The 12,965-nt window shown below is 39.7% G+C and overlaps 1 protein-coding gene across 1 annotated transcript; it reads right to left on the reverse strand.

Moving 5' to 3' along the window:
* Positions 1 to 1,049: 1,049 nt before the first annotated feature.
* LOC147603396 (UDP-glycosyltransferase 85A8-like) lies at positions 1,050 to 3,022 on the reverse strand. Its single transcript, XM_086796959.1, has 5 exons — positions 2,989 to 3,022; positions 2,074 to 2,553; positions 1,861 to 1,979; positions 1,611 to 1,760; positions 1,050 to 1,526 (listed from the first exon to the last, which is right to left on the reverse strand). Exons 1-5 carry the CDS (start codon positions 3,020 to 3,022, stop codon positions 1,050 to 1,052), a joined length of 1,260 nt encoding a protein of 419 aa, XP_086653085.1.
* Between the last annotated feature and the right edge of the window lie 9,943 nt (positions 3,023 to 12,965).

Raw genomic sequence — 12,965 nt, forward strand, 5'->3', positions numbered from 1 at the left:
GTATACTACGCATAGTACGTTGTTCCCCCAAAACCAGGTGTATATGGGCAAATTGAGGATCTGGCAATGCCAAGCCTTTCTTTGGGATATTCCAAATGAAGCGACAGTGCAGAGCTTCAAACATAAAATATCCCAGGATATTCAAAAGGGCATGACTCCGGGAAGGATCTCGAGGAGGATACGGTTATCATGGTTGAAGCCCTAGAGATTTCTCTTCGCATTGTAGAACACCTTACTTATGAAGGGAGAAAAGCACCTTTTGTGTGACATAAATTGTAGATCAAGGATAAGATTGGGAAATGCATGCTGGTTTTCATCACTAAGTAAAGATGACTCATCCCATGAGCTAGTTGTCTGCTTACATGTTTGAGATGATCCTTCTTCGGTAGACTCTAGTGTGGTTGATCTTCCGATGTTAGTTCCAACCTCTCTTAATTGAATAGCATAAAATTCTTTTTTTATCGTGGATAATCCATTATGAGCATAATTTAATGCTTCCTTAAATAAGACACAGAGGGATTTAGATGCACCAACATAATTTTCTATAGTAAAACATTGCTAAAAAAACCACTTCTTATAAAACCCTCATAAGGTTGTTCCTCTCTAAAAACGCTCGTGAAAATTGTTAAAAGAACTGTCGATATTCTGTATATGGATTGAGATCTTGATGCAAGGACTGTGCTTATCTTCTATGTACCAATCCAATTAACTAACAAGACAGTGTTCAAAGTTCAAAAAAATAAGACACTTTTCCTTGAGTTAATAATTGACACAATGTTTGTCGATAGTGTGAGTTTTTTTTTAAAATTCCATCATGTGCTTAGTGTACCTGTTGACATGAAGAACTAGGTGGATGAGGAAAAAAGAGATCAATGATGATTTTCATGAGGATCTATATTCATAAACATATACATGAACATCTTTTTTTTTAATAATTTCTAAATCATACAGTTAACTCATTGACCCCTTGTAGTGTGACCTGCATGCGCACCACTCTTATTGAACAGCAATGCAAATGCAAATGCCATCCACAACATAAAGCTCATGACTTAATTTTGCATTTCGGTAATGAAAGCGTCCACTGAGATCTTGGACGAGCCTCCATCCAGCACGTTTGCACGGACGCGATTGCCCAGCTCCTGCACGCGCGAACCCATTTCCCGCCCCTCCTTGCTCTCCGTCACGCTGCGCACCGCGTCCTCCACGGCTTGGCGGCTCACCAGCCCACCCTCGCCCACTTCAATGGCCCTACCAACCTTCCACTCCTCCACTAGATAGGCCCGGTCTAAGAATTGATCGGCAATGTAAGGCCATGCTATGGTGGGCACCCCGTGGTAGACCGCCTCCATGGTGGAGTTCCAGCCGCCGTGCGTCACGAAGCAGACCACTGCAGGATGCGCCAGAACTTGGAGCTGCGGCGCAAACGAGATCATCTTACCGCGCTCCCTGGTTCGCTCCAAGAAACCGTCAGGCAGCAGCGCGGGCGTCCCGTCCATGAGGCCTTCCCGGACAACCCAGAGGATAGCCTGCTCGCTTCACTCTAGGCCCAACGCCATCTCCTGCAGCTGCGCTTTGCTGAACACCGTCAAGCTGCCGAAGGATATGTATACCACCGAGGCAGCGCGCCGCCCGTCCAGCCACTGCGGGCATTCGTTGTCCTCAGCCCACAACCCCACGCTGGTCCGGTTGTCTCTACAGCTACCACCCTCCTCATCGAATTGGTAAGCAAACAGGGGACCAATAGGCGCTATGGACACATCCTGGGGGAGGTTAAAGCTCTCCACCACCTTGCCCTCGAACCCCATGCAAGAGTTGCACAGAATCCACTCGGCTGATGCAAAGTCTACGTATGTCTATCACGTTGTGGTCAAGAAATGCAATGTTCTTCTCGTCTCCTATCAGCCAAGCAAGTTCAGCGGAGAGAAGCTTTGGGACACCAGGGAGAGGGGTCAAAGTTTTCGAGGGATCGGCTGCAATACCTGTAGCACTCAAAAGGAGGCGAATTAATCAGCTGACATGAAGGTATGGTTATGCCAATTAGTAATATTTGATTAACGAGTGCTAGTTAATTACCGTCCGAGGTGATGTCCCCGTTAGACTCGAGAACCTCGATGTCGTAAAAAATACGGCCCACAGCGATGCTAGGGCACCAGATGGAGACCCTGGTGAGGCCCCGCTTCTGAGCCATACCTTTCACGTCCATGGTAACGAAGTCCGGGATGATGCAGGTGACGGGGTTGACAGAGTCCTGCTGCAGCTCCCGGATGAGCTCCTCCAGCAAGGGCTCCATGCTGCGGATGGCATGGCTCAACTTTTGCAGGTCGGCAATGCGATTCTCGTCAGGAGCCATCCCGTCCGAAAGCCCAACCAGGCGATTGTCCAGGCCTTCGAGTTCAGGCACACCAGCACTGCCGGCTTTCTGCTGGGCTTGCAGTATCAGAGAGTGGTTATGTTCTGTGTTGACAAACGTGATGATGAAGCCCCTGCGGGCGAGAGACTGGGCAAGCTGCATCATGGGCCTGATGTGTCCCAGTGCAGGGAAAGGGAAGAGCACTGCAGAGGACTAGGTGGTTTAGGGGACTTAAACCAGATGTCTGATTATTATGCGCTGAGGAATCAGTAAAGTCCCCTTCCAATAGTGGACTCCAGAAATAATCTATCCATGATATGTCAATAGAAGATGAGTGCAATCTAAAATTTGCATAGTAAGCATCAATATGTCCAAGGCTATGTAGCGAATGGACAAACTCTGAATTCAAGAACATCAGTACCTGCATCTACCAAGGCATATAGTAGCCAAGTACTAAACACTACCAAAAGAAGGCTTATAACAATCAGATATATAGCTCAAGGTAAGGAGAGGGAAAAAATATGTCACCTTTGAGCCTAACACAGAGAGAAGTAGAAAACTTAAACAAGGTTAAATGTGAGCATAAAGGTTAAGCATTACATCATTAGAAATAATTTAATTAAAGGTTCTATTCATACCTTGATCAAAATGAGAGAGATCTTGAGATTCCATGAGAGTAAAGAAACACAAGAACAAGCTTTGAAAAAACTGCTCTCCTTTTGAAAACGTTCTCGGTAGATGCCGAGTCACAAGACGTCGAGACCGGCACCACACCGGCAAGACTATTATCAGTTTCCACGCCCTTTGCGTAGGAAACGTCGACTTCTGCGACCTACTATTATCAGTTTCCACGCCCTTCTCGGCCAAAAGTCTTTGTGTTAAATCATTAAGCGTCCCATTCTTGATATCCTCCAAAGCTCATTGTCGTTCTTTCGTGATTTGAAAATTATATTCTTTTGGTCACTCAAAATGTGAAAACAATTTTCTCAATTTCAAAAAAAAATGAGCAAAAACTAAGGTATTTTAAGCTCAAAAAATTTATGAATTTCCAAGATATCTCTGTGACATTTTGCGAGTTGAGAAAAATAGTACTCCTTTCACACCCAAGTGTTTTAAAAATATATCAATCTGCTCACAATGCCAATTGGGATAGAAAACAACATTTAACTCAACAATCCTTTGTATTAGAAATACAAGTAGGTGACCCCTCGCGTTGCTGTGCGCAACATGAAGTTTTTGCTTGTATGCATATGTGCATACACATATATGTGTGTATATGAGTATGCATATGTGTATACATCTATGCATGTGTATGTGTTTGCAAGTGTACGTGAGTGAGTGTGTATGAACATATGCGTGTGTTTGAATACATATGTGTGTATGAACATATGCGTGTGTTTGAATACATATGTGTGTATTTGTGGTGCATGTGTGTATGAACATATGCGTGTGTTTAAATACATATGTGTGTATTTGTGGTGCATGTGTGGATGTGTGCATGTGTATGTGTGTGTGTACATGTAGTGTCTCCCTCTTCTCGCACCTGTCTTGTGTACATACACTTTCACACATATAGAAACTCTCTCTCTCCCCCCCCCTCTCTCTCTCTCTGTCACACACACACCCCCCCTTGATATGTGTATTTGTGGTACATGTGTGGATGTGTGCATGTGTACGTGTGTGTGCATGTAGTGTCTCTCTCTTCTTGCACCTGTCTTGTGTACATACACTTTCACACATATAGAAACTCTCTCTCTCCCCCCCCCTCTCTCTCTCTCTCTGTCACACACACACACACACACACCCTTGACACGCACACGTGTGATTGTGTGTACATGTCGTACGTGTGTGAATGTGTGTATATGTAATAGTATTAATATAATTTTATTATATATTTACTATATATTATTTAATTTTCTTATTTTATAAATTATAGTTATTAATTATATCTTTATATCATTATGAATCACTCAACCCTTAGGTAAACACACACTAGTAAACAAAGAAAATCAGGTCTAGAAAGTTGGCTTTTGCTTGTTGAAACTTTCTTACATGCACTTGTTGGGATTTGGAAAAATACTAGAGGAGACAAAATTGCTCTAGAGGACTGTGCATCGAACGACCAAGGATCTTCCTACTAGTAGAGAAGTGTTCGATTTGATCGTTCCACTAGCACAAATGGAAGTGTGTTTTTCTTGAAAGGTCTAATTTCAAGCTCAAATGATCGATCAGCCGTGGGAGCTAGCCCAACAACCATAGTATAATCGAGTATGATATTTGATATATACCTCTTTTATTGTACCATTAGAGACAAGTATTCTACAAAAAACACAACATCAAGCATAGACAGTGTAGACAAGAGTCCCATCTTCTCAAGAAGCCATTATAGAAGCTTTTTCATTAGGGAATCGAGTTTGAGTTTTTCTTTTTTTTTACAAGGAATAGGGAAGATGGGGAAGAGTAAAGAGCCAATGGCCAATGTTTGGGACTACCTCAAACCCAAGGGATCCACAAGGGTATTCGCATAACATGTCCTCAGACACAATGAGCCTACACTGTAGCAGCCTCAAAGCTAGGCTAGCATAGAATAAATGATAGTGTAAACCGCACAACCTCCAAACCCATGGGGCAAGAAATCCCCAACCCTGCACATGCTTAGGATGACATTTGAAATCGGAATAGGGTAGTAACAAACATAACACCTAGAGGCTCAGAGTTGGAAAAAACAAAGCCAATCTACATCTCAACCAAATTTAATGTGGAAATAGAGATACCAATTAGTACCTAGAGAAGATTGATCAAATTTGCAAAGCCATGGTGGTGGGAAGGCATTAGGACATTTCAAAGGTCATTTGGAGGGCCTTGTAAGAAATTCACTAATTTCTGCAAGCTTATCTCATAACCTTATTTTCTGATATTTAAGGCTGCAACCATATTTTTGAATCTTCTTCTAATATTTAATGAGGTACAACCATAATTTTGAATGTTCTTCACTTAGAATTTCCTCTTAATTAATGAAGCATTGTGGCAGTATAATTGAAGTTCAAATAAAAAACCACTTCCATACACCCTCTTTCATCTTTACATGTAACCAATGGAGTATTACGATGTAAGTAACCCTTCAATTAACCAGATTAATCAAGAAGATAAAAAGAAAAAGTATCATTTACACATTGATCTTGATAGTGAGTATGAGCCCATTCAAAAGCATAGAAAAAACTATGCAATCCTCTCACATCAAATGTTAAGGAAAACATAAGAATGGTAGGGTTGCAACAACAGATAGATCTTTGGTGTGATGGATTAATTCACTATATCAACCCTATGATCGCTTCCCATCCTCCCTTCTCAAACCCAACTACTCTATTACATTTTACAGGAGATAGAGTCAATGGATTGCTATGATATTGCAAATCCATTGTTACATATGCAGATGGTGAAAGACATTATTCATAACATCAAGTAGCTGAACTCCTCCGTTTAACATAAGATTACAAGACCCTCAGAAAGAACTTAGAGGAAAATGAGATTGAAATTGCAAGATTAAGGACACAAGTAAGGAGATATAGGGCAAAGGACACTAGCATTGGAGAATGTCAAAGCTAAAAAACTTTAAAACCTTGAAGCCAAGCTCAAGTGGTGTGAAGAAAAGAATTCAAGAAATTAGGTAATAAATGTATTTAAAGAAGTTGCTTTGTTAATATTTTCTTCTAGATGTTAGAATTTATCATTGTTGTTGTAACCACAAGGTTATAATGCAATCTGACAAGGAGAATATCAACCCCAATATCCATCCAGCAAAGCAATTAAAAACTTTGCTTACTTCAAGAATGGCAAAGGAATTGATGTAGGAAAAGAAATTCAAGTTGGTCGAAAGAGATATTATAGAACGTTTTGTTAGCAAAACAATGTAGTTTCCACATCAGAAATACAAGAAGTTGTGGATACTAATGGTGTCAGTCGTAAAGTTTATAATGCTCTTCAGAAGAGTCACAACCTTCAGTTCTTAAGGATGCTAAGATTAAATGGAGACTACTTCTAACTCCTACAAATGCTTGGACTTTCTAGAGCAAGCTCAATGCCGAGGTCTTGCAATATATTGGTAAACCTTACCACATTGAAGAGGAGTTCAATGGAGAAATTGGAAACATTCAATAGAATGAATTCAATAACATATTCTTAGATATGGAGCTTTCGCAAAATAGAATGGTGGAGTTCTATGACAAAAAATTCAAGGAGACAAGAGGTCTCCTTGAATTTGTCATCAACCTTGATGAATGTGAGATTATCAAACAAAAAAAGGTGGAAAGAGTGATAATAACACTGATGAATAGAGCACTTGATATAAGCATCAAGGATGATAAACCTTAATTATTTAGTGTGCACTCTGAAGAAAATATTCGGTGTCTTGGATCATTTGAGGTAAATCACATTACATTAACTTCACATTTTTCTTTTTTCTGCTTAGCCTGCTGATATTATCTATTGAAATATGTACAGGTCATGAAAGAAGATCATGAGACATTGTCTTGGGTGTTTAATCATACATCAATTCTTGAGTTGGTCAGCCAACAAATAAAGGAAACAAGAACACTAAGTGTACACAACAAGGGATACTTCCAGGTTGAGTGACATCTTGCAGGTGACGTAAAGACTCTCAAGTGCTTATTTAATTACAGCAAGGGAGCTAATGCAAAGTCTCCATTTCTCTTTTGCATGGGCCTTGTAAAAGAGCTAGATTGTAAGTGGTGGAGAAGGTCACCAAATTGAAACTTGATTGATGAGAACTTTCATCTTGTATTTTCCATTCCTCTAGTCAATGTGCATATATGTACCATACATGCCCTATGTCGTATCATAAAAAAACCAGTGTTTCTGTACATTAACTTCACTTGGAAGATTAAGGAGGTGCAAGAGAGACATGAAGCTATTGCATCATTAGAGGAAGTGTTGTCAGACATTGGACTACATGGGGAAAACATTCGTATTTTGGAAAACACAAAGAGGTCAATAAATGAGAAGGATGTTCCATTGAAACCATCCATTGGCGATGTAAAAGCAAGATTTCTTTCAAAACCTCTACAATCTCAAAAAAAGAAAAATACCAAGACAAGAAAGCTATACAAATTGAACTACATCTACAAAATCAAGTATGATCAATGAAAGAAGCTCCATGATGCTGTGAAAGACTAAGAAGGTGAATGAAGACATGCCAAAGTAGAGGTTTGGCGGTCAATTGATGTTCTATTCAAGATGTTTGAGAAATCTACTTGGACAAAGAAAGATAAAAATACTTTTAAGAGATGATCTGCAAACATTTAAACAAGCCATGAAGGATGCTTAGATTGAATCCAACATAACACACTACATGGTAAGATTCATGCTTTTTTTAGCAGAAGTAGCTTGTGTAATGCATAACCTTATTTCTTTGTGTTGATTTGTAGCATATTATCTACAATAATATGACATTATTTATTCAAAATAATAGGAACCCAAGTATATGGAACACTCAAGGAATGGAGAAATCACATTACATGATGGCTCGCAATGCATATTTCAGACATACATAACAGGGTGGAGGAAGAAGAAAAGCAAACCGTGTGTATGAAGTATTCCAATGGTTCTATCACAAAATACTCACTACTACATGATAGCCTAATACCGACGCTTATACCGACGTCATTAAACAGGGTCTAAAAAAGCCCCGTCACATCGGTATAAACCCCGATATCTGCGTCAAAACCACGTCGGTATTTGCGTTGGTAATACTCGATATATATACCGATGCTCTCTCCGAAGGCTATACCAAGACACATACCGTAGCACATACCGAAGCACATACGGACGACCATAACAGTAAATTTTTTTGGACAGAATGGTGTTGCCTGCTACATGCTGCAATCAACAGGACTCAACAGCAGTAAACAGACAACACCATTCTGTCCAAAATAGAGCACAAAAGACAACCGTGCTCGTTTTTGTATTTTTCAGATAAAGAAACATTACTCATGAATATTTTGATCATATACTAATAGTTTAGAGGACTTACATTATGGTAATGCCTCCCAATTGATGGTCTCTCCTTCTACTTCAAGCATCTCAAATATGCTCATAAGGCCATACTTGTGATGTCAGCGCTATGTCTATATGTATATACTCTAATGTATATGCCTAAAGCACATATCCATAAGCTAATGTATATGCCTAAACATTGCTAATGTATACTTGATCTCCCTCAACGGCTGGGGAAAAGAAGCTCGTTTGACGCTTTAAATGTTATTTTTTAAATCTCCCTCATGACGGCTGGAGAAAAGAAGCCCTGTTTTATGGTTTACATAATGCTTAATGATTTGTGTAATGCGTAATGATTTGCATTTAATGAGCTACATATACATGTTATCCTACTAGATGGAGCCTCTCAACCTTGAAGAGAGAATAGCGTGTCCATGCATGCGATGTAAGTACCAAATATTTCGAAAACGAAGGATTTGCAACCAGCATATTCATGACGCTGGCATATTTCCAATGGAGCGCTTACAAAATTTACAGTTTCAATCGTACAACCAAGCAAGAGTGCAACCACATCTTGATAACATTGCGCCTATGAATTCTCATCCCCAACAAAGGATGAGAATATCGGAGGAGGGAGTGACAGATGGAGCTCAATTAATAGCACCCGAGAGAATGGAAGAAGGTCCAATGGAGGAAATGTTAGATGCCTTTCTCGAGCAACAAGAAGGTGTCTTCGAGGAGCGTGAACATGAAGATCATCAACCACGACATTCTCAACGGTCCAATTATGAACCAGAGGAAGAGATCATGCGTAAAATTGCACACCTTCCACTATACAATGGTGCCAAGATATCTGTATTGCATGCATCTCTTACGATGCTAAATTTACAGTCAATTTTTGGATGGTCTAATACAAGTGTCACTGAACTCTTCAAGTAAGTGATTTATGGAGATTACACCTAATGTTGGAATGATAAATTTTCAACTTGTATTTGACTAAATCTTAATAGTAACGATCAGATATTGCCATACTTGCAGGCTTTTGAAAGACCAGATATTGCCATACGGTAACTTGATGCCTCCATCTCGTGCAGATGCCAAGAAGTTATTGAAATCCATAGGCATGGATTACAATAATATTCATGCTTGTCGCAATGATTGTATTATCTTCCGCCATGAATACGAGCATTTGCAAGAATGTCCCCATTGTGGCTCTAACAGATATAGAGAAGATGTTCAGGGGGGAAGCTGTCCCAGTAAAGGTTCTTAGGCACTTTCCAATCATCCCAAGAATAAAAAACATGTTCAGGTGCAAATCTATAGGAAGCTTGATGACATGGCATGCCACAACTCGATCCACAGATGAAGTGATGGGTGTACCTGCTGATTCACCCGCATGGAGACACATTGAAGGGAAATGGCTGGCTTTTAGGGAAGATCCTCGTAACCTCTGTCTTGGCCTAGCAATGGATGGTGTAAACCCTTTTGGTTTACGGAGCTCTTCATGGAGCACATGGCCTGCTTGCCTTGTGAGTTATAATCTTCCGCTTAGTAATAGATGCACATACACAAGCTCTCTCACTCTCTACATCTCTCACAACACACACATACAAATCCTCTCTCCAAACAAAATTAATAAGGTAAGAAGAAGGATGGAGAGAGGGGAAGGAGATATACACACACATCACACATTTACCCTAATTCTCTCCACACACACACACACACACATAAGAAGATGAGGAGATGGGGAGAGGCAAAATGCCCAAGGAGAGAGAGGGAGATCTACACACACACTTCACTAATTCTCTCCACACACACACACACACACACACACACACACATGCATGCACGCGCATGCACACACACACACACACACACACACACACACACACACACACACACATCAAGAGTGGGTCGAATGGAACAAGGCGAACGCATGAGGGAGATGAGGGGAAAGACACGCATACCTTGTTTTGACACTCCAAGCCTTGCAAAACAGAGAATGAGAGGTTATTCCATATGATAAGATAGCTCCCAAGATATTTAGACAAATTCTTGATTAACAATGGAAAACTTGCATTGTTGAAAAACTTCTCGTGATATATAACAAATTGTGGCAATTTGATTGATTTTATGTATTCTCCAAGGGCCGAGTATTTCCCAATCCTCCAATGCGTGAGCATTTACCTCAACAAATGAAATCATCTCCATAGACGACGAGTTGCAAACAAGCAACATGTTTCATTTTAATAAGGAAACACATACATATCAGCTATCAAAAAGTGTGGATGATCCATTCATTCATACACACCTTTGTATTTTCATTGTAAACAAGTAATTCATCCGTCCAAAGATTAGTTGAGGACTCCCCTCACTCAACATTCATCCGTCCCCTTAAAGACTCCCCTGGATCAACATTCTTTTCCACATCAGAAATGTTGAGCTTTTTCTGAATATTCTGGAATTCCTCCTTAGATGGGAGCCTAGCCTTTCCATACAATGAAGCATCTCTAAACATCATTTGCAAGGCTTCCCCAGTAGTAAGGACTTTGGTATTTTTAACATTGGAGTCAAGAAGAAGGTACTTATTTACCCCCTTCGTGTCGACAAAATTATTCTCCTCCTCGAGATTTTGTGCAATGACTGTGAGGTAGGAGTCCTCACTAAGGTTAAAGACTGCATATAGATCTGATATCAAAATTATTGCAGATCTTTGATTTGGAAAGACGACAAAGAAAATGTAGGGATGTCATAAATATCTTCGGGCACTGTTATGTCCTTCTAAGGCCGAATCAAAGTCTCCTCACAAAGATGCTCAACATCAAGAGATTGAGCTAAATACCTCTCCTCAACAAAGTCAAGAATATTTACTCCTTGATGAAATTCTTCTTCTTCCTTCTCAACTTCGACTTTGACATCTTGTCGATCTTCGTGGTCATCATCTTCAAGGATCAGATTTAGATAACAGATCATAGCGTGATCATACCTCACAAAGTGGCATGTCTAGCTATGAACAGGGCACTCCTTCTCAATCCTCTTCATGCTCTTTAGAACCCTTTGAAGGATTCTATTAAGCTTTTTCTTGAAACTATTAAAAAAAGACAGCTTCATGTCATTGACATGCATGAACTGGTCAATTCGAACGATAATTCTATCCCTGGAAGTTAATCATGAGAATTCTACCTCATGCTCTGAAATCTCAATGCAAGCGGCCCTGAGAATTCTACCTCATGCTCTGAAATCTCAATGCAAGCGGCCCTGAGGAAGTCCCCTAGAGAAAAATCACAATTAAACATATTTGATGTTTCCTCAAAGCGGCCGTGCAGCTCTAGTTCGGTGCAGAAAATTGTATACCATCACTGCTGCTGGCGTTTGTGAGATAGAGATGCACTTGAATTCATCTGCAAAGAGTTAATATGTAGTAATATAAGATGATTATTCATGCAAGAATCACCAAAACGCGATAAGGTTTTGATGGTTGTATTTGGGTACCCTATTTGCATTATGGTGATTTTGACGAGTTCAAAATAAAATAATGTCAAATCAAATTAACGACATCTCTAGAAGCATTTTCTTTGTATCAAGAATTGATAATAGCATGTTCAAAGTGTCTTAATGGTGCAAATAACACTACTACAAGACAAGCATATATACTGAATTTTTTTTTCGACAAAAAAGAACTGCTATGGATCCAGCAACCCACTTCATCCAATGTCTAGAAGAGAAGATGCAACACTCAGAGACAGAACTATAGAATCTCTATCAGCAGTATCCCTTGACAGTAAAAGAAAAAAATTGATACTAGGGACCTGAAGATAGAGGGGAAATAAAGACTCAAAGGAAGTGAATGAAAGGAACTTCCCTATAGCTCTGAAACCAAACAAGAGCAAACAAGACTCAAAGGAAGTGAATGAAAGGAACTTCCCTATAGCTCTGAAACCAAACAAGAGCAAACATGTGAGAATGTTAACGTGTGGCTTTCCATAGATAGTCACGCCATAAAAAACTCAAGCTTTTCACACCAAAAAAACTCCAAAAAGGTAAAAACATCATGCTTCACACTCCACAATTTTCGAGGAAACTAGAATATAAACTTAAAAGCATGACACTTAAAAGGTCAGTTAATCATTAAAATTAGTAGATGCTCATGACCATGTATCTCGAGTTTTTCACGCCTAATAATTTTGTATCAATAGACATGAAAATCATACCCATCTTTTATTCAAAGGGATTACATGAACCATAAGATCACCTCACAAGAAGGAAATTCAACAATTCAGTTTGACGTGACACACCAGTGGAAGTTCATGACTGTAAGTATCTCGAGTTTTTCACGTCCAAAAAAAGTGGTTCAAAAGTAGTATGAATCATACCAAGATCTTCTCAATGATCAGATGCTTTAAGAAATCATCCCAGAAATATGAAATTCAAAAGATCTTTTTGATGTGAAAAACTAGTAGATGTTCACTCATGAGAGTATTTCAAGTTTTTTCACGCCCAAATAGGTGCTTCAATCCTCTTATAATTAGGGTGACAAAAATGAAAAAAATCATAGGGTGTGAGAAGGGCCTACATTTGTCAACAACAACAAAAATAAATAAAC

Source organism: Cibotium barometz, chromosome 64, assembly GCF_041138505.1.
Source record: "Cibotium barometz isolate CiBa-2024 chromosome 64, ASM4113850v1, whole genome shotgun sequence".
Lineage (NCBI taxonomy): Eukaryota > Viridiplantae > Streptophyta > Polypodiopsida > Cyatheales > Cibotiaceae > Cibotium > Cibotium barometz.